The 23228-nt window shown below is 42.6% G+C and overlaps 1 protein-coding gene across 1 annotated transcript; it reads left to right on the forward strand.

Moving 5' to 3' along the window:
• The first annotated feature begins 19062 nt into the window (after nt 1–19062).
• Nucleotides 19063–21936, forward strand: LOC134872202 (uncharacterized). The gene is made up of 2 exons (XM_063895382.1): nt 19063–19459; nt 19818–21936. Exons 1-2 carry the CDS (start codon nt 19063–19065, stop codon nt 21896–21898), a joined length of 2478 nt encoding a protein of 825 aa, XP_063751452.1. The 3' UTR covers nt 21899–21936.
• Nucleotides 21937–23228: the final 1292 nt, after the last annotated feature.

Genomic DNA, 23228 nt, shown 5'->3' on the forward strand with positions numbered 1-23228 from the left:
GCTATAATACACAAACCGCCCCTGCTCGCAATGTTGGTGAATTCTTAGAAACAAAACACCACATCATTTTGGGTTTGAAATGTGTTTTGTAACTGCGTTACTGAGAATTGTAATTACGAAGAAGTGTATTACCCCAAATTTCAGAAGTAATGATTATATTACATCGTTACAGCATTGAGTTATGACATTTCACTGTATCTCTGTTTACTTGTGTATAACGCGTTACACCAGTCGATGAGGGGCCCCTAAGGGCATTTTTCAGTTAGACCGGTATCATCTCTACTTCATGGGTTTTCTCTCTCTCTCTACATCGCGTTACCAATAGCTCTCTGTATTACAGTGTGTAACTCTTCATCACTCTCTTATGGATTTCTCATTCACACTCACTAAACTGTTCCCTTTTTGCATCTCTTAATCTATTTAGGATTTGCAGATCTCCTACATCTCCCTTGTACACACTCTAACACACACTTGGTGTAACACTCTCACACACTCTTTTGTAACGCTTCTCACACTCATCTATATGTATTCACTCTCACGCCTACATATGAAAACGCTCGCACAACATTTGATTATAACACTCACACCACACATATTGGAAACTCTCTCTCACAATGTTTTTAATGCTCTCAACACACATTATGAATCGCTCCTCACCTGTCATATGAATTGCTCTCTCACTCACATATGATAATGCTCTCTCAAACTCTTATGTGATTTACGCTCTCACACACACACTGAAACGCTCTCACCACATTGCATGTGTTACGCTCTCACACACTCAACGGAAACGCTCTCTCACATGCATCGTGAAACGCTCTCACTCTCCACTCTGTAACGCTCTCACACACACTCCGGTAAACGCTCTACCTCATTCCTTGTGAAACGCTCTCACCCTCAACCTCCTTTAACTAAACCTGTTATGCTCTCTCACAAACACCTGATAACGCTCTCACACATAATGTATCGCTCTCACACTCAAATGTGAAACGCTCTATCACACTCTCAACACCTGACTAACGCTCTCTCTCACACACCTCTGTAAAGCTATCAAACAATCATGTGAATGATCTCACACAACACCTGAAAGCTCTCACACAATCTTGATGAAAACGCTCTCACACTTATGAAAAGCTCAGCACACTCACAGGTGAATCGCTCCACAAACACCTGAAACCGTCTCACACCACTCGCACCTGGTTAAACGCTATCACAATTTCATGTGAATCGCTCTCCTCACACATCTCCTGTAACGCACTCTCACACACATGTGATGTCGATCTCTCACACACACCTGAAACCTTTTGCTCTCATTAATACTTGCTCACAATCTTCCGTGAATCTCTCCACCCTACTGAAATTGTAACTCTCTCACAACACCTCCAACTGATTACTAAAGCTCTCATAAACAAAATATGAAATGCTCCCTCACCACTCACATGTCGATTGCTCTCTCACTAAACTTGTGTAATTACACTATCCACTCTCTGATGAAACGCTACTCTCACCCACATTTGATTAACACTTCTCTCTCTCATATGATACGCTCCTCTCTCACTTATGATAATACTATCACCACTCAGCAGTGTATCAATCGCTAACTAATGTTATATAACGCAGTCGTCCACTCAATTCATTTATGATTATAGCTGTTCCACATCATTGAATATGCTTCACTCATAACATATATTGATTATGCTCTATCACACTCTTGTGATCTAAGTCAGAACGCGCCTCCACTAACACCTGGAATAACGCTCTCACACTATCTTGTGTATCGCCTCTCACACTACACCTGAAACGCTCGCAAACAATCTATGTGAAAACGCTCTTCACACACAAACCTGAATCGCTATCACACAACACACCTGAATTCGCTCTAACCTTTCATGTGTAACGTCTCTCTAACACATACCCTGAAAAGGATCTCACAAACACACCTGAAAAGCTCTTAACAACATATGGAAAGCTCTCTCTCTACACGCACATCGTTGATTACGCTCTCGACACAAATATCAAACCATGAAACGACCTATACACTCTCACCCTGATATCGCTACTCACACATTCTTGGTGAATCGCTATCACACTCCACACTGAAGTCGCTCTCTCAAAATCATGGTGTAAACGCGCTCACAACGATGTTACTAGCTCTCCACCTCTAACTTGTTGATATGCTCTCACATACCTCTCCTGTATCGCGGCACAAAGCCTCGCACTGTAATCGCGCTCACACTTTTCTGGTTGAATCGCTTCTCACACACTCACACTTGTAACGCGCGCTCACACTTGTGATCGCTTCATCACAACTCATCATCAAGAAACGCTCTCCACACTATCTTGTGATATCGCTCTCACTCTCACAACGGAGTATAACACCGCCCCCCCCCCCCCCCCCTCTCTCATCTTACTCTCCATTGTTATTCGCGAGCTATATTTTATTGGGTTCGCTAATCACACACACTTTTGTGAAAAGCTCTCACACACACACCTGCTCGATCTCACACATTCTTGGGGAATTACAACTACTCACACTCACTCCGGAAACAGCTCGCTCACACTCACCACCCTGAAACCGCTATCACACTCTCTTTGGTGAATCGCTCTCTCATTCACATATTGTTTTGTTGTGCTGTGCGGGCTGTTGGGTCTGGGGTGGCGATGGTCTGTGGGTTTTATGTTGGAAGGACGGTATATGGTTGGTATCATGAAGGTGGAGTTATGGTATAGGTTTTCGGCATCAGGATTCATCATTGGTTGTTGCAAGCGGTGCAGATGGTGGGGACAAGTCCTAACTTTATGGTTTGTGCAAGTGAGACGGTAATATGGAGGTATGATGGATGTTGTGTTCAGTTTTTTCAGTTGTGCTTTGCAATGCAGTTCAGTCACGGCAAAGTGAAGAATCCTAACAATTTGGTCTCTGGAGAGGCTTGGTCGTTCGGTGCTCGATGTCCACTCACGTAATTGATATCGGCTTTGGCGTGCGGTGTTGAGGTGATGGTACATGATAATAGAGGAATGTCAGATGACCTACTAGGATCATTGTATTAGGATTCGCAAAACTTCTGCGGCTGAATCATGAGGCCAGCTCGGAGATCCTCTGTGACCTGTGAACAAACAATCTAATACCACCCAACAACCTTGACCTGGCAATCATGGCTCGAACCCAATACAGCATAACACTGAACAGATTTATCATTGTGTGTCCATGGGTATGAATGGCAGGGAATTTGCATCTGCTTTGGATTCAGTCGAAGAACCCCTTTCACAGACTCAGGCTATCGTCGGGTGTGAAGCCATTAGATTTGATGATTTGTCCAAACCAAGTTCTGGACTGCTTTGGTGACATATTTTACTGCTGTACACCTCCATATGCTGGTGAAGCATATGTAATTGGATTGCCTGCGATCTCGTGGGATAAGATGTTCTGCCTTGGCGGCGTCAGACAGAGCGCGGTTATTGTTGATTCCCTTTGGCGCGGGTCAGTGAGGACCGTCAGGCTTGGGTTCTTGTGTTGGATCTGTCTGTCGTTTTGGGGTGGTTTTAATCGTCAAAACTAGGCTTTGTGTCGGCCTTCCACAAGCGTGGTTACGTTAGGTGGCGGTTGGTCTTTCCTTGGCTGGGAGATCGGCTCGCGTTTGAGACGGTAGTTGTGTGGTAGGACGGTTGGCTTTATCTAACAACAGTGCTGCGTACTTGTGTAGGGATCGCATGATTTTTTAGTCAGCAGTAGTAAACGTTGGTTCTGTCTCTTAATGGGTCAGATGTAGAATGGTTATGGATAAATATACATGTTGCCGGTGTTTTGTTTGGAAATAGATAGGGGGTTCTTGTTTGTTTGTTCAGTACGTAACCTTAGCGTTTGTCTGGTGGTGTTGCAGGACCACATCATAATCAGATGGTGTGCTTGGGGCCTGTTCTCAATATGTGGGATGGTGACTAGACACAGGTTGCTATATATTGGGATCGTGTGGGTCCGTGGAACTGGGCTTTGACTGGATATCATTGAAATGAACTTAATTTTTGTTGTCTGATTATTGTTGTCAGTTTTACCAAGAATTTGTTAAGGGCATTGTAGTCTGCCCTGTACGTATTCTGAATTTCATCAACCTGTGGAAACTAACTGGGCCACGCGTTCCTCTCAAGGGGGGGCTCAGGTCACACTCTCACCTGATTGGGCGGCACTGCTGGGGGAAGTTTACTGAGTTAGGTTTGAAATGACGGGGTTTTTGGTACTGGGAGGGTGGGTGTATAAACATGGTGGGAGTGGGTGGTTGTTGGGAATTTTCAAGGTTCGTATTCCATAGTATTTGGGAGTGCAGGCAACGACTGGGTGCTTGCCTTGGTTGGAGTCCTCATTGGAACATTGTGAGTCTTCATGGGAAGCCACTGTATTATGTGGGAGTACTGGGTTGTCTGGTTAGTTGGCGGGTTAGCTTGCTGTTTTTGCTGTAACACATTGGTGGGAACTGTGTGTATTTAAGAGCGGTTCCAAATCTCGTTATGGTTCGTTGGGTTTCATCTGGGGGGCTTTTCTTGTTGTTTGCTGGGGGGATTTGGGGGGGGGTGAATTTCTTAGATCATGTCGGGTGATCAAGACTGTCGTCGGTGTCGTTAAAGATTGACTTACTTTATGGCTAACTGCAATTTTTGGGAATATAAATTTTGATTTGAAAATAAATGAAATGTTATAAATGTGAAAATATAATATGAACCAGATATTTGTAATAAAAAAATTCATTCTAAATTAAAAATTAATAATTAAAAAAAAACAAAAAAAAAATAATAAAATAAAAAAACAAAATAAAAACCCCCCAACCCAAAAACAATACATAACATCATAAAAACAATGAAAAAAAACTCTCCTAAAAACCCAAACTTATCAAAAATTAGCTGGTCTCCATAAAAAACAACCCCCCCAGGTAAAGGAAACGTAACATTCCATTCCATAAAAAGTGTTTAACAAAGTGAAATAACACAGGAAAAAGTATTAAACACACATGTAAATGTCTTTACCTGTGTAGCTTTACTTATTGACTTTTATTGAGTCAATTCCAATATGTGGTATAAATCTCAAACTAATAGCTGCATCAGAAAATATTAAAATATTTAACGAAAGAAATGTTGACACGTTGAAAACTTATTTCCACCACTGTATATTCATGACCTGCCAAACCCATGAGTGTTCCCTAAAGCAAAGTCAAACTTGTCTTTAAAGAGTTCATATGACACATGTAGCGGCAACCTGATGCAGTTGACACATGTGTTGGCCATAGGGAACAATGGTGTAATAGAGGCATAGTCGTCCTCTCCCTTGTGAATGAACTCCACAGAAGGTGTTGGGGAAAAGCCGATGGGTGGCACCACAGAGGCTCCTGTTGCGAAGGCCAATATTTGTTGTAGTTTGGATGGCCCTTCTTCTTCTATACAAAAACACAGAAAAACAATTTAAGTGGTAGTTGGTCCAATTAACATGTTTATTGAACATCTCTTGAGTTATTATCATTAGCTGATGATGGCATGTATTTTTTGTAGGGAAAACTATTTTTAAAGTAAAAATATAAATAGATGCATCATTTTACGAGTAGTATAAACTATCAATTACCTTCTGCATCCTGGAGATAGTCTCTCCAGAAGATTACAACCATTTCTTCTGCAGTTCTCTTGTTGCTCCCTTCTGGAGAGAGTGGAATGCTGAAGAGATTGTCCATCTGGTCAGCAGTGAGAAGACTTGCCTCATAGCAAAACAGGGGCTTAAAGCTGTCAGGATGTCTCCTGATTTTTTCAAGAACCCCAAGAGTCTTCAGACCTTCACAGAATCTGTACAAAGTACATGGAAACATTTGACTAATTTTGCATCATTTAAATAGGGTTCCTAATTCACTTATGAATTGTCAATGTGTGACTTACTTGTACAAATAATAGTTTTTAGTTTTAGTGAAGTTAATCCTACAACATGTTGGTCAATAATTCAAATTCTGATTCCTATTCTGAATAACCTGACGAAATAACCACACTGAATACCTTTGAAATGGACCTTGGACCCTGTGGACAACCTGAAACAAGACTTTGAAATTAAATAACCTTAAATAAAAAACAAGTAATTACATAACCGATTAAAATAGGGAGCCTTTGTTCACACTCTTCTCAATTTAAATTGCTCTATTTGAATTTAATATAAACTTTAAATTGCTATAAGCAGGTAACAGTAAACATTTTCTTTTCAAAAGGTAATTATACTTAATTTAATTAAGTGGTAAAACAAACAAAAAAGCAAACTTACTAAACGGGTCCTTGATGGTCTTACATACAGGGCTTTGGTTTCAAAAACCTTGTGGATTAGCATCCCATTCAGCTCCTGACCCTCCTGGATCTTAGGGGACACCAACTTATTGCCACAAGACATTACAAGCTGGAGGCTACAAAGAAGATGTAGGATATTACAACAACAACAACAAATACTTTACGGCTAAGGGCTTAACAATATGATGTAACAGTATGCTTGTGTTAGTGTCTGTCTGTCTGTCAGGTTCTTGCTCCTGTAAGGTGTGTGACTGAATCCTGGACATTTTGAGCCAAATTCAACTTTATGTGTTTTTATAAATGATGATTGCAATTTGAAACTACGTTTTAAAAGTGCTCTTTAAATAAAGATTATTGTATTATTAACAACGCAAGAAGGAAAAGAAAAAAGGGTTTACCTGACGTCCTCCGCAATATGCTCACCAAAGCCTTGTCTGATACGATCAATAACAGTCCGGTGGTCCCAGGCCTTCTGGAACTCAAAGGCACTGAGGATATGTCCATGTTTGTGTAACCGTACTTTTGGACCTTGTTTGCACACTACATCCAATGATGGATTGGGGAGTAGTATCACATCCTTATTGAAATGGCCATGCTGCTGTGCCCTAGCTCTGAAATAAGAATGTATTATGCATTATAAGTCTACTATTCGACTACATGAAGGCAGACAGTTAAGTCATACTGCTATGATAAAACAATAATGAGAAAACAGTAAGTCAGGGTACTAAAGTATAATCAGTTTTCCCCTTAATTAAAAACTATAAAACGAGCAAATGTTTTTTTTCCCCGTTTTAAACCAAAAATTAAGTGCATCTGAGTCACCAGCACAGGTCCATATCTCCCACTGTGAAGGTCATAACAATGTTAATGTTATTATTATTATTGTTATTAACAATAATGATAAAACCAACAATGCTCTTCATTTGGGAAGGAAATAACAGTTTCCACATTATTAATTAATGCCACTGAACTAAAATAATATAACTTTATTTAGCACACTAGCTAGCTAACTTCCGCTTACTCTGGAGCTAATAGCCTGGTTCTCCTGGCAGTAAAGTCATCTCACATATCATTTTTATTAACTTCAGTCAAGTTTTGTCTCCAATACGCAAGCAAAAGTTGAAAAATTAAAATGACATCAAACCAAAACACTCAAAATGTTGTTTTTTTTCGTTTTTGAAGTGAAAACGGATTGACAGTCTGTTAGCAGTGGAAACGATGTTCATGCTACAGTGGTATGCAAAAGTTTGGGCACCCCTCTGAGATTTCATGACAATTTGCTTTTCCTTTATAATAGAAGATCACAGCAACAACATTTGTTTTCCTACAAAGATGTAGACGTTTTAGTGTTTTCCAGACCAAAATTCTTAGGGTAGCATTACATAGTTTTATTATAATAAAATAAAATGCAAAAAATGGGATGTGCAAAAGTTTGGGCACCCTTATAAATAGCATTCATTTCAACACCTGTACGGATTTATAGCTGACAGGTTGCTGCACAAAATTGCTTTGATTAGCTCATTAGACCTTCAATTACAAAGACAGGTGGAACCAATCATGAAAAAGGCTATTTAACATAGGTAATAGCTGGCTGTGCCTGGCCTAGGTTCTTTCTTAGGGAGTGGCAAGATGGGGACCTCAAAACAACTCTCCACTGACCTGAAAGCTAAGATAATCCAACATTATAAATTAGGAGAAGGGTACAAGAAATTATCTGACAGGTTTAAACTGTCTGTCTCCACAGTCAGAAACGTAGTTGTGAAATGGAAGGCCACAGGAACAGTCCGTGTGAAGGAAAGATGTGGTAGGCCGACAAAAATAGGGGAAAGGCACAGGCGAAGGATGGTGAAAATGGTCACAGAGAAGCCACAGACCACCTCCAGAGAACTACAACAACATCTGGCTGCTGATGGTGTAGTTGTTCACCGTTCCACAATCCAGCGTACTTTGCACCAGGAAGAGCTCATTGGAAGGGTGATGTGCAAAAAGCCTTTCCTGAGTGTTAATCACAAGAAGAGTCGCATGAGGTATGCAAAAGCACATCTGGACAAGCCAGAAGCATTTTGGAACAAAATACTGTGGTCAGATGAGACCAAGATTGAGTTATTTGGTCATAACATGAACAGGTATGCATGGCGAAAAAAACACACTGCATTCAATGAAAAGAACTTGTTGCCCACTGTAAAATTTGGTGGAGGATCTATCATGTTATGGGGCTGTGTGGCTAGCACAGGTACTGGAAAACTTGTTAAAGTTGAGGGCCACATGAATTCCTTACAGTACCAGGAGATTCTTGACAAGAATGTTCTAGAGTCAGTCACAAAGTTGAAGCTACGCCGGGGTTGGATTTTTCAGCAGGACAATGATCCTAAGCACCGATCAAAATCCACCAAGGAATTCATGCAGAAGCACAGGTACAATGTTCTGGAATGGCCATCCCAGTCCCCAGACCTTAACATCATTGAAAATGTATGGATTTATTTGAAGAAGGCTGTCCATGCACGGAGGCCAAGAAACCTGACTGAACTGGAGACGTTTTGTGTGGAAGAATGGGCCAAAATACCACCTGCCAGGCTTAAGGGACTTGTCTGTGGCTACAGGAGGCGTCTACAGGCCGTTATTGCAGCAAAAGGAGGCAATACTAAATATTAATGGAATTATTTCTTAGGGGTGCCCAAATTTATGCACATGCCTATTTTTGTTTGAATGCACATAAACATGTTTCTGTTTGACCAATAAAAGTTATTTCACTACTGAGATGTTTCTGTTACCATAAGGTATAACATATGTTAAAATGAAGTTGCTGCTTCAAAAGCTCAGCAAGTGACAAACTGATGCAGTGGTTTTCCTAAGGGGTGCCCAAACTTTTGCATACCACTGTATATATAAAGATAATTTCAAAATCTGGATATTTATAATTTCCTTGTTTTCCTCGTGCCAGATGTCCATGTGCCAAAGCAATGTTGTGCTTGATATCGTGGTGCACAATCTCTCCTCAGAGGAGCTGTAGCTGGCCGCTGCCCGCTGCGGGATGGGAAGAGTGATGCTAGGTGACCGTCCACGGTGTCCTCACCTGGAGTTGGAACGGTCGGTTGCTGCACCATTGTGGTTGCACTTGACAGCGTTCTAATGGTCTCCGCTGAGGCCAATATATTGTTGAGCAACGCCGCTGCCTCAGTTAGGCTACGTGCGGGCTGTTGAGAAGACATTGGTGTAGCGAACCAACAAAGAATAGTATTTCGCCTGTATTTTGCAATGCGCTGTTTGTTCTCAACCGTTTCCTGTTTAATTGGAACGCCTTCCGTTTCAACTGAAATTCCTCTCACACAACATACTGAAATGAATATATACATTCAAAAAAATATTTTCACGGGTGTGTGAGAGCATTTCATATGTGTGTGTGAGAGCATTTCATATGTGTGTGTGAGAGCATTTCATATGTGTGTGTGAGAGCATTTCATATGTGTGTGTGAGAGATTTTCACATGTGTTTATGAGAGCTTTTGGTTTCAGTTGTGTGTGTGAGAGTGTTTCACATGTGTGTGTGAACAGTATTTCTGAATAATGTCCCTAGGGGCCCCTCATACCCAACACTGGTACTTATGTAAGTAATACTCTGTCAAAGATCCCTCCTGAGCACAATAATGCATGTATTTTTGCAATAAGTTCTGAATGAAATTGATACTGGTCGACTCAGTAGCTACTAGTTATGCCAACACTACAATGAAGTACTTTTACAGTGTACTTTTTGAGTACTCCTCTGTCAAAGTCTGCTCCTTAGCACAATAATGCATATTTCTCTGCTATCTTTGACAAGGGATAAAAATATATTTTGCAATAAGTTCTAAATGAAATTGATACTGGACGACTCAGTACTAATTAAACTACACCAACAAGTAATATGAATTAATAAGCATAAGTAATATATTTATTAAGCGTTAGAAAAATGTTCTCCACAATACTGATATTGTTGGACGGAGTATTTTAAGAGGATATGGTAGACGCATGAAATCAAGAGTAGATCCATTCAGTACTCAAGCAGCAGCATTCTTACCCCTTGGAAAGTCTTTAGAGACTGTTCTGAATAGCTGGTCACAACACACACAGTGACCAACCCAACGATACACCTTTGGCACTCTTGTCGGCCTCTTATGGTGCTGTTTTCTTTTCAGGTATGATTGTTTCTCTGCCCCTAGTTCTTTCCTCGCAGATTCTTCAGACTCATCAGCCCCATCCATCCATAAGTCCCAGTCAACGTCTTCAGCCTCCAACTCATGCCCCATGATCACCAAATGATCCCCGAGGGCCAATGACCTCACATTATCATCATTAAAGTTACATCACCCAATTAAAAAATTGTCTTTCCTTTATTCTGTTTTCTCTTCTCTTGACTGAATTACAACAGTCGTGTCTTTAACAAAATGTAGTCCGTTTACTGCTTTTCAGACTCCAAAACAGACATTTCTACTGTATATGTTTGGAGAAATGACAGAAGAAATGGCCCAAATTTGTACTTAAGAAACTTGAAATCTTGTCGTGCAGGAAAAAAATATACACTGGCTTAGCCTGCCAGGTGATATAGGCTTTGTTTTGCAATATTTATTCAAATAAACTAATTTAAATAAATATCTGATGTTAAAAGCAAGTATTACAAATCAAACAAAGTAATGAAAACTATTTCACAGCAACTGCATCCCCCGCTTTTAGGAAAAACTGAATATTGGTTGTAACAAGAAAACCCTAAATACAACCTTTACTGTACATACATTAATTTTTACACAGACAGCAATCCCAGTCCCCAGCTTCTGCCTTTTTAAAACTCTTTGGTCAATCGGTAGGCATATAGGTTATAAAAACAGATACACAAAAACAAAAAATTGGAACATAGACTTTTTTTTTTTTTTTAAATTAGGTGTTGACAGGATGTACAGCAACCACATCCTCCGCCATTTGAACAAATTGAACATTGGTTGTCACAAGAACACCCTAAATACCTTTACTGTACATACACATAAACCATTTTTTTCTCATTCAATCTCATTCCTCAGCTTCTGCCTTTTTAAAACACTTTTGGTCCATCTGCAGGCACTGTGTATGGAACCACCGCAAACGGTTGTCGCACTGAATCTGAAATAGAAGGAGTAGAGAGAAATGAGAGTAAAGCCCTGCTTATAACAACTTCGAGCAATGGTCAAACTCATCCCTCAAGTGTTTGTATTTAGGTTCTTTTTATGAATGCTTTTCTTCCACGGATCACCCCACAAATCTACATTATGAAATATCTGAAGTCTCAATATTCATTATACTTTACCAAGTCAGTGTAGGTGTGATGTGTCACAGGTGGTTTTGTGCCAGAGCACATGGCACAGTTGCTGTCTTTGTCAAAGACTAATAAAAATAAATGCTAATGTTACAGCTCAAGTACAACAATATCACCATTTAATTGAACAGGTGCTATCAGTATTTTGTGGCCAAGACTTTGCATTCATGCCCCATCTCTTTTTTTGTAGTCCCAAAGGCCATTTTGGGAAGACCTCCATGATCTCCTTTGCCATCTTAAAGTGATACAACAGGTTATGTTCTTAAAATAACTATCCAACTACCCCAAATGTGTTTTTGTGAACGGCAGTAAAACGAAAGTTAAGTATGTTAAGTTACAGTTCTATGGATCCTGGATGACTGCCAGTTGCAGTGCTTAGCACTGGATATCTTCCGTCTCGTGCATGTGCAGGTCGAGCATTTATGTCAACAAAGTCACGTGTGACCTCGCATGACCCCGGAAGGCATATTTCCGGTGTTGTCAGCGCGTTTAGTCCTATGGAATCTTCTCGCGGGAACACGAGATTCCGAGTGACTAAGAACTCTGGCGGTCATCCAGGATTCATAGAACCGTAGTTACATACATAACTTTCATTCTATTTCATCCATACTGACCGCGAGAGGCAGTGCTTATTACTGGATTACTTATATCAACAGAGTCACGAGGAAACCTGAGTACCCACCTTATAGGTACGGACTAGGTGGACTCTGCAGTAGGACCACACCCAAAGGGTGCGGGGCGGCAACATTCACTCCGTAGTATCTGGCGAATGTGCTGGGGGATGCCCATGTGGCCGTGGCACATATGTCCTCCAGGGGCACACCTATCAAGGTCGCCTATGACGTGGAAACACTCCTGGTAGAGTGGCACTTTACTCCGGATGGTAAGTGACGGTCAATCGCCTTTTATGCCTGGGCAATGACATCTATGATCCAGTGGGATAGGCGCTGCTTTGAGAGACCTAGGCCCTTTCTAGGACGACTGTGACAGAGAAAGAGCTGCTCAGACTGCCATATGCTTGCGGTAGTCTGGACATAAGCTCTAAGGTTCCGCACCGGGCATAAGAGTCTTGACCTCTCCTCCCCCCTCTCCTATTGATCCCAATTTGGATTTTTTTTTGTTGCAGCAGCATAAAAACAAGGCAATATAGTTACAATACAATATTTTTTTTAACAGAAAATATTAACAAAAACTAAATATAAAAAAAAGAAAAATATAAAGCATGATGTAATACGTACAATAAGTGTGAGAGGTGTGGAATATTATTAGAATAAGTATAATGTAGAGGCGAAAGAACAGTTCATAGTGATAACTACAGTTAACATGACTAAAATGTGTTAAAAAGATATATAATTTCATTTTGAAGGTCATATAATGGTTAAAAACGTTAAAAGCATACTAGAATTCATGTTTTATATGATTTGGTACCATTGGTACATGTTGATAAAAAGGTGTACTTCCCCTTTAAGACCGCATACATGCGCTTGATATTCTGTGGACAAGGGGAGCGTGCGGACAGTGCTTGAGAGCTGTGGAGGCAAACGGACAAGGCTTTAAACTGGCCTACCATAAAAACAGATGACACCAAGGCACTCGAATCATACGCCCTCTTTCTCACAAGCTGCAGTAATGCAATGTCAGACCTCCAGTACTTAAATGAGATGGAAAATGCTGCCAACATGCGCACAATCATAGCAAAGCTTCCCTACAGGCTGAGAGAGAGATTCAGGAGTGTCGCCATAGACATTCAAAAAAGACAAGATCGCCGGACAAAGTTCAAAGATGTAATAACGTTCGTCAACAGGCAGGCAGAGCTGCCAACATACACGATTTTGGCGTAGCAGATACGATTTCCAGGCCCTAATAGCCTCGTTGCACGGTAACCGTATATTCTACTTCCGCTGTTACTGTATGCGCTTCTAAACTTCCGGTGTGATATCGGTGAACGTCAAACATGGCGAGTTTCTACACTAGATGCCTGCAGGATCTCCCAAACATTTCCATCTCAGATGTCCACCGACTTGTTCGGATGGGCAGTTCTACACCGAAGAGCAAACGTGATAAGGGATACAAAATGTACCTATCCAGTTATATCGACAATTATGAAGGTAAGTTGTAACTATGGCACAATATTATTGTAGCTACATAGCTAACATTAGCGCTTACATAGTGGTTTTCTGATATAGGCCTAAGTAATAAAATGACTAATTTCATTATATTAGATCCACAACTCTGCTTTGACAAGTTATCACTTGCACTTACCGTTTGAGGGGAACTGCTGCTGCTGTTTGAGGCGGTTTTCGAGCTGGTAATCCTCACCATTTTGCTGTTCACGGCAGGCTCCACAAGTCTCCAAAATGCCTGGAAATGCTGGTAGGACGCAAATCTGGTGTAGAACCGAATGCTGTCATCCGACGCTGTCAGACGATGTAACCCAAACCTCTGCCGCAGGTGTAGCCCCTCGATCTGCTGTTCCAGCTCCAAAATCCTCCGACGCAAGGCTTCGTTGTCCTCAACCAAGTCACTTGCTCGTATCACCGTTTGTGGCAACACCGAGTAGTCGTGGTCAGTAGCTACAGCCGCGATTTCCATCTCGTTGTCAGAGACATCGTGACTCTCCACATCTGGCCGCGGGCGCCTCTCCCAAACACTCGGTCTAGGTGCCGATAGCTCAAACCCGTTCCAAGAAAACAGAACAGGGACTGATCCCTTTTGGAGTTTTCTTAGTCCCCCGGCTGTCACGACAAAATCTGTGCTTTTAAAGTGCCTACTGCAGACCTTTGAATGTTTCGTCGGACTGAAATTATCCCTTCGGATTCTCCTCAGCCACTCGGCCCGTACCGCCGGGTCAACGGGAAATGAATGAAAGGAAAGTAGCTTATTGTACCTCGAAGAATTCGTACACTGAGGTACACAACAGTGCAGTGCCGATGTCCCCACCCTTTGAAAGGTCAGTCGTCTTTCTTTTATTGTGAACACACTCATTGTACACTTCTAAATAGTAAAAGCCGGTTACCGGTATCCAGCTGTCAAACGCTATCATAACACGGAAGTGTTCGACCGGAAGTTTAGACGCGCATACAAGTAACAGCGGAAGTAGAATTTACGGTTACCGTGCAACGAGGCTATTACGCCGCTACGCTTGACTTGAATATCCTACGCATTACCCAACAAATCGAAAAATGAATCGTGTAGCTGGCAGCCTCGTGCCTGTGTTGACATCCAACCAGCCCTAAAGCTCACATATAAGCCGTTTTATGATTCGTCCCTTGCGTTGACAAAGAGCCAATAGGATCGGCTGTACTTCTTTTTTGTAATACCCTCACTACTGTTACCAGGATGCTATGCTGTTTTGGCTCCCGCTGTTGATGAAGAATTCTATTCATGTAGACCAGGGGTTTTCAACTGGTTTTGTCCCAGGGACCACCATTCGGACTAGAAAGCAATCCGCGGCCCACTGATGTGCCTGCGCGTGCGCGTGTGTATTTGGTGTTACATGCATAGCTCAATGCATGAAACATGAAAGAGAGGCCACGCAGATTTTATAATAATAAAAGTAGATTTATTAAATTAAATTAAATTAAAGATTATTTTAAAGAAAGAATAAAGAATAATAAAGTGTTGTGCAATTCAGTATTGGGAAAAGTAACTAAAAATGTCATGCAAAGTCAGTCTAGGTGTGTGACAAAACAACAACGGAGAACAAAAATCCAACAACACCGGAGAACCAAAATCCAACAAATGAAGACCAAGGCAGCCTCAACTGCTGGCTGGTCAGGGCTTTTATAACCCAGCCAGGACAGACCTGTCACCAATCACCTGCTGTAGAGACAGAGAGATTGAGAAAAGCAGAGAGAGATTGAGAAAAGCAGGGAGAGAGAACAGCTTACCATTAACACAGGGCGGGGCCTAAACCCGCCAGGGTCGTAACAGTGAAAACATGGGAGAATTAGGCCTACCTGTCAGTGTGATATCTGGGCGTGGTGAAGTCCACACAGCCTGTCTATTCGTGGCGAAATGGTAGACAGAGACAGTCTCATGTCATTCTCTGGATCAAGCCTAGCCCTGTACTTATTCTTTAAGTACGCCAGTGTAGAAAAACCACTCTCACACAGGTATGTGGTTGGAAAGGGCAAAAGACACCTCATTGCTTTTGCAGCAAGCTGTGGAAATTCTGTCTGGCAACTTATCCAGAATTTAACAAGGGGCTGTGTGTCGTACATATGCCTCCTGACAGAGTCTGTGGACATCTGAATCAGCTTATCCTCTTCCACAGCCGTCAGACTTGACCCTACTGATGCATCGTCACTGAATGGGAGCAGGATCCACTTGCTGTCACGGCGCCACTCTTCCGAATCAGTGAAGTACTTTGCGAATTGACGCACAAGCTTCCTCAAATGCTCACATATAGTGTCGTTGATGTCAGTGCTGTCAGGGTATTCCTCAACTGAAGGAAACATCGCCAAGTTATTGCTCTCCACTCGTTCGATCCACTTTGACATTTTTTTTCACAAATGCGTCGAGCTTCTCGTAGAGCTGCATGACGTTTGCATCTCTCCCTTGCATGGAGCTGTTCAACTTGTTCAGCTCTGCAAAAACATCTGTGAGGTACGCCAGCTTAGTTAACCAGTAACTATCGTTGAAATTGGAAGCCAGATCAGAATGCTTCTCGCACAAGAACTCGTAGATAACTCCGCGTAGTTCAAACACACGGGCGAGCACAGCGCCGCGAGACAGCCAACGCACCTCTGAATGATAAAGGAGAGAGCTGTGTTCACTTCCCAAGTCATGGCATAGGGATGAAAACAGGCGTGTATTCAATGCGTTTCGTTTTATGAAGTTGACCGTCTTGACAACGACATCAAACACACCACTGAGCTCAACACTGAGATCTTTGGAGGCGAGAGCCTCTCTATGAATCAGGCAGTGTGTCCAAATTACCCCCGGAGCCACCCTCCTTACATGCGCAAACAGTCCAGTCTTGCTGCCACTCATGGCTCGGGCCCCATCGCTGCATAATGCAACGCACCTCTGCCACGAGATATTGTGCTCCGTGAAAAAATCGTCCAGTGCTTTAAATATTTCTACACCGGTAGTTCGCCCGGGCAGTGGTTTGCAAAAAGAAATTCCTCGCACATAGTGCCACTGTCCTCGTATCGCACAAATGTTAACAGTTGCGCATCATTAGTAACATCTGTCGTCTCGTCGATTTGAAGGGAAAACAGAACTGTCTGAAGTTTTGCCATCAGCTGGTCTTTGACATCATTTGCCATTTCCCCAATTCGTCTTCCGATTGTGTTGTCTGACAACGGAATAGTTTTTAATTTGTTGGCACATTCTTCGCTTACCATAGCTCTGCACATATCTATGGCTGCTGGCAATATAAGCTGCTCTGCAATGGTATGGGGCTTCTTACTTTTTGCAACCCTGAGAGCGACCAGATACGATGCTTTCAGTGCGTTTTCATTTATTTTTGCACTCTTCCTCATGGTAGCCTGCTGTCCTTTGAAATCACGCAACATCTGTTGCATGTACTCAACGGGTTTGGCCTTCAAGTGGACGTGATGCGTCTCCATATGCCGCGTAAGTTTCGACGGCTTCATAGCTTCATTACAGAGAATTGTTGAACATACGAAACACAGTGGTACCTCCTCTCCTGCTCTGTCTGTCGTCACTGTGAATCCATATTTAACATATTCCTCATTGTATTTTCTTTTTCGTCTTTTTTGCGAAGTTGACGCTTCGGAAGCCTGTCCTTGCCCTATCGTGGCGGCCTGTCCCTCTGTCGTGGCAGCCTGACCCTCTGTCATGGCAGCCTGTCCCTCTGGCACTTTCCTCACTACAAAACGATCCATTGGTGCTAGATATATAGCTAGACTAGTACATATGTAACAAATGTTTGCTGTACTACAACCTATCTTAAAATACTCTCGTCGGCTATGCTTATAAATGTGTGTCAACTTTGCTCGCAAGACTGTACGTAATGAATAATAAGTGAGGTTAGCGACGCAACTCATTACCATTAGCGAATCACAGGCTACCATAGACTGGATAGGCGCAAGGCTATATTCTGTCAGCTTGAATTTCCTTTATATTATTTTAAACATATTTTTCACGATATGTAACGGTATTCTGGAAATGTGTTGAAATATCAAAGCGAATTTATATTAAAAAAAAACAATGGTGAACTGATCAACATAGGCTCTTGTCACGGACCACATGCAATGCCGCCGCGGACCACCAGGGGTCCGCGGACCACCGGTTGAAAACCCCTGATGTAGACCAGTGCCGTGCGGTGAGCTCGTAGCTGGCTTTCAGAGTCAGATATGTGAAAAATATGTGAAGTCAATAGAGTTTATTAAAACATAATTCAATCGGCAGCTTGCACATTGACTACTGGTTGTTTTTCATATTTTATCTCAGCATTCTTCACACACACCTATGATAGGTACAACGAGTTGGCAGTTGGTAGCTAGAGAACTCGTGTTAATAACTGGTAGGCTAATATATTATTTCATGCGAAGATGCACAGGCACCCTGAGGATTTTTACCTTTACCCATTAAAATACAATGAGTTAAATCGGGGAAACTATAACATCAGCTCGATAACTAGCTATCATTACATGCGAATTGAACGCTTCCATTTAAATCGTTTAGGTTATTTAAGTCTCTTGAGCTAGCTAGCATAGCAACTAGATAACTATAGCAACCAAAAAACACAACTTTAGCTGCACAGTTTAATTTCTCAAACTCAGCTCACCAATACATAAAAAAAAAAGATTGTTGGGTTCAAAGTGATCACAACGACGTTGTATGATGTTAAATGGATGACAGACATTAAACAATCCCCTCGGAAACACTCGGATATCAATGTAATCTTGGCTAATAATTAAACGTACTGGTGGCTTTCCATTCGTCTGCATTTGCATTGTTGTATTTTGTGGCAGATTCATCGGGGTAAATCATTATGGTTACATACTGTTACATATATATATCGGGGTAAAATCCATCAAGCATCTTTGTAACACAGCAGGGAGGCATTATACAGGAGGGAATATTTCCTCACTTGCATCTTTGTTACAGAGCAGGGAGGCATTATACAGGAGGTGCTAATTTCTCACTAGCTCCGCTTTGTGAGGGATTGCTCAATCTGACGTGAGGCGCCGCTCTTTGCCTTACCCCGCTTGTCTCCTCTGCTCAGGTCACGAGCAAATTCAGCTATTTTGGTTATAAAATTATTTAAGATCATTGGAATCATACAAAAATTACATTTATAGCACAGATAAGTAGAACATATTAATATCTGGGTTTTTTTCATTATATAATTTAACATATGTGTTGTGTTTTTATTATCTTAATTTCTAATGGACCAATGATAATTCGTGAATACACTATGCCCGCGAAATCGCGGAGCGAGCTGTCAGTTGAAGTCTATCAAAAATGGATGGTGAACGTACTTGTCCTCCGCTGAAAAAGCGGCGAATTTCGGAACAGCGCTTCAAGCTAGAATATAACGCAGAATGGCCGACCATCACCCGGTCGAAGCTGGACGACTTCCACGCTTACTGTATGTTGTGTAAGACAGATTTTAGCGTGAGGCATGGGGGCCGACACGACGTTGAAAAGCACATCAGGACTGCTAAACACACGTCATACAAGGCGGCAGTGGAAGCTACAAGGCCCATCGCGGGCTTCTTTACGGTTGACAGTGACACCAGTGTCATAAATGCCGAAGTGCTCGCTGTGGACTTTCTGGTGGAACACAACATCCCGATCGCGGTGGCCGACCACATCGGGCCACTGGTGAAAAAGATGTTTCCGGACTCGAAAATCGCTGGTAAGGCTCAAATGACAAATAGCCTCAATTCATCTCAAGCATTCATAGGCATAGATTTATATCTGTATACTGTCACAATACACTCTACAATCTGTACAGACTATATAAAACAGTTACAGTACTGCCCTGGTTGATAATCTGATTTAAATCTTGCAAATTAATCATTGCTAATTTATAGCCTACTGATACTGTATCATTCTAATAAACATTTTTCATTTTATGTAAAGGTGAAAAAAAAATAGCCTAGGCCAACTTACTCTACAGAGGATTAATATCATGATTGTAATTCTGCAATTCTGTGTAATCTAGAGTATAATCATGATAATACAATGCAATATTTTTGTGATTGCAATTGCAGGAAAGTATGGGTCTGGTCGCACAAAGAGCAGCGCCATTGTTGGAGCTCTTGCCAAGGAGGATGCGTCTGTGATCACGGAGGCAATGAGGACAGCTCCATACTCCCTAGCCACGGATGGGAGCACTGACTATGGAGACTGTAAGCTGTATCCTCTTGTTGTGAAGTACTTTGATCGAGGACTTGGGCGTGTTCTGACAGTACTCCTATCTTTGCCAGAGTGTCATGAGGCATCTACTGGGCAGAACATATTCAAACTCATTGACAATGAACTTGAGAAACGTAGCATATCCTGGGACAACTGCATGAGTTTTGGGGCAGATAATGCCATGGTGATGCAGGGACTCAAAGCTGGCACGGCAGGCTACATCAACAAAAAAAACAGTGCAGTATATGTGCTGGGATGCCCGTGCCATCTAATTCATCTAGCTGCAGAAAAAGCTGCTGCTCAGCTTCCAGTGTCCATTGAAGAGCTGCTGGTGGACATATACTTCTACCTAGACAAATCCAGCAAGAGGAAACAGGGACTGAAGAAATTTCAGGATCTGTGTGGAGTGGAAATGAGAAAGATTGTTAAACATGTAAGTACGAGGTGGCTCTCTTTAGATAAATGCATCGCCAGGTTGTTGCAGCAGTGGCCTGCATTGCTGCAATACTTTGAGTCAGAACAGTCTGGGCACAGCAGCAAGGACAAGACCACGCAGAGCAGCAGCAAGGACAAGACCACGCAGAGCAGCAGCAAGGACAAGACCACGCAGAGCAGCAGCAAGGACAAGTCCACCCACAGTGTTAGCAAGGACACATCAACCCACAGTAGCGGCAGCAAGGACAATTCTCAGTTTGATTTGGCAGGCTATCTCTTTCGCCAACAAAACCTAGCCAAATTCTGTCAGGGAAAGAAAACACCAGCAGCTGCAACCACACAGCCCAAGACTGCAACGGCAAAGCCCAACACATCTAGCGCTGCACCCACTCGGCCCAAGACATCTAGCACTGCACCCACTCAGCCCAAGACATCTAGCGCTGCACACACTCAGCCCAAGACATCTAGCACTGCACCCACTCAGCCCAAAACATCTAGCACTGCACCCACTCAGCCCAAGACATCTAGCACTGCACCCACTCAGCCCAATACATCTAGCACTGGAGCCACTCAGCCCAAGACAGGGGCACAACAGAGAGTGCAGAGGGCATGTCAACATCTGCAGGACCCAACATTCCATCTTTACTGCTACTTTCTAAGTGCGGTCCTGCCGATATTTGATGAGGCCAACACTCTGCTGCAGCTAGACAAACCCTGCATACAAATACTACACAGGACTTTGACCACACAGCTGAAGAATCTCTTGAACCGATTTGTGAAGCCTCAGGTGATCAATGCAGCTGCTAAGGTTCACCAGGTACCATTCAGGGAACCAAGCAACCAGAAGAGCAATGAGACCTTGTTCATTGGGCAAAACACCAGAGACTTCATAAGAGATCACCCTGAGCTTGAGGAGCTGCAGCTTGCCCAGGTCTTCAGCGCTGTGCGGGCATTCTACATGAAGGCTGTTGAGTACATGGTGAAGAAGTTTCCCTATGATGACCCAGTGATAAGGAATGCTTCTGTGGCTGACATGTCTGCACGGGACAGCGCAGACTTCAATTCTGTGAGGTACTTCACAGGCAGATTCCCCTGCTTGAAGATGAGTGCTGAGGAGATGGACAAGCTTGAGGGTCAATTCATGACCTACCAAACCGATGCTCTGCCAGAAAGCATCACCAGCTGTGACAGACCAGACACACAGTGGCACCTGATGAGTCAGCTGAAGGATGGAAATGGCCATCTCAAGTACCCTTTACTCTGCAAGGTAATGCTGGCTATCCTCTGCATCTTCCATTCCAATGCAGACTGCGAACGCATCTTCAGTCTTGTCACAAAAAACAGAACGGAGTTCAGACCTAGTATGGGAATGGAGACCCTGAGTAACCTCATTACCCACAAACAATTCATGGTGGCAAAGGGGTCTGTCTGCTACAAGCAGGCGTACTCCAAGACAACTCTTGCCAAGGCCAAGTCAGCAACCTATGACCATCTAAAGTGAGAGGTTGATGAGATGGTCATGTCACAGCCAAAGGTTCCCTTGAGTTGAACTCGGTTCTAAAAAAAGGCTGTGTAAAGGTTTTTCATGTGTTATTGTTCAGTATTGTTTCATGATGAATTCTGTTCGGTTAATAAAAATATTTTTGTTGTGTATGTTGGTGTTTAATTGTGTGCAACAGTACAGGGAAAAGGAGAAATTATACACGAAAAACATGTCCTAATATGACCTAGATTGCATCTCAGAGCATGTAAAGTCTCTGGCTTCTGATAAGATAAGATAACTTTTATTAATCCTGTAAGGGAATTGCACATGTTATAGCAGCAGGGTGATAGGAAAAGGAATAGGGAACTATATATACATACAATTCACAGTAAAATAATAACAGTTGAATACAAAAGATAAATAGAAATAAGTAAAGTAAAAATGAAATAAGGGGGCATTCAGGGGGCTTCGGCGGACCTCGGACCCCAGGCTTTGAAAAAAAATTTGCCTCGCTCCGCTCAGCATGCTACTATTTTCTAAAACACAATGTTGGCAGCTCTGGTTGCCAGTGGCTGTTTAATCCGCCTCATGCGTCACACATGGCCGGATCCTGGGAACGCATGATTGGAGTTGCTCGCCGAATCCTGGATGCGATGCTACTGCAACATGGGCATGCAAAGCTAACTCATGAGGTGTTAGTAACATTCATGGCTGAAGTAACAGCAATAGTGAACGCAAGGCCCCTTACAACAGTTTCCACAGATCCAGAGCACCCTGTGATTCTCACCCCTGCCATGCTGCTCACACAAAAGTATGGCACGTCACCAGCACCACCAGGCCAGTTTGAAAGCCGTGACCTCTTCAGAGGGCAGTGGCGGCGCGTACAGTACATGGCTGAGGTCTTCTGGGCACGATGGCGAAAAGAATACATCAGCGGGCTCCAAGACCGACGGATATGGCGGACACCGAGACCGAACCTACAAGAAGGAGATGTGGTCCTGCTGATGGATGGTCAGGAGAAGAGGAATGACTGGCCCATCGGACTCGTCAACAAAACCTTTTTCAGTGAGGATGGCAGAGTCAGGAAAATAGAGGTCAAAGTCATGCGGAAGGGCGAACAGAGACTCTTCCTACGGCCTATAAGTGAAGTCGTCCTTCTGGTTTCTAAGGACACTGCTTAAGAGACTTTGAACTACTTTTATATCCTTTTCAAATATTCTACATAAGTTTGTTTGGGTGACATCCTTAAGATGTCAAGCGGGAAGTATTCTGTCTCTAGGTTTGTTGCTAAAATCGCCTATTATGTGGTCAAATACTGCCATCTAGTGGCCAAGTTAGGTGTCGGTTT

Source organism: Eleginops maclovinus, chromosome 11, assembly GCF_036324505.1.
Source record: "Eleginops maclovinus isolate JMC-PN-2008 ecotype Puerto Natales chromosome 11, JC_Emac_rtc_rv5, whole genome shotgun sequence".
NCBI lineage: Eukaryota > Metazoa > Chordata > Actinopteri > Perciformes > Eleginopidae > Eleginops > Eleginops maclovinus.

What these genes read in the sequence shown, in the direction of transcription:
- LOC134872202 (XM_063895382.1), top strand. Translation starts at nt 19,063, where the DNA reads ATGGATGGTGAACGTACTTGTCCTCCGCTGAAAAAGCGGCGAATTTCG. An exon ending in TCCGGACTCGAAAATCGCTG is followed by an intron (nt 19,460 to 19,817) that starts GTAAGGCTCAAA and finishes TTGCAATTGCAG; the next exon opens with GAAAGTATGGGTCTGGTCGC.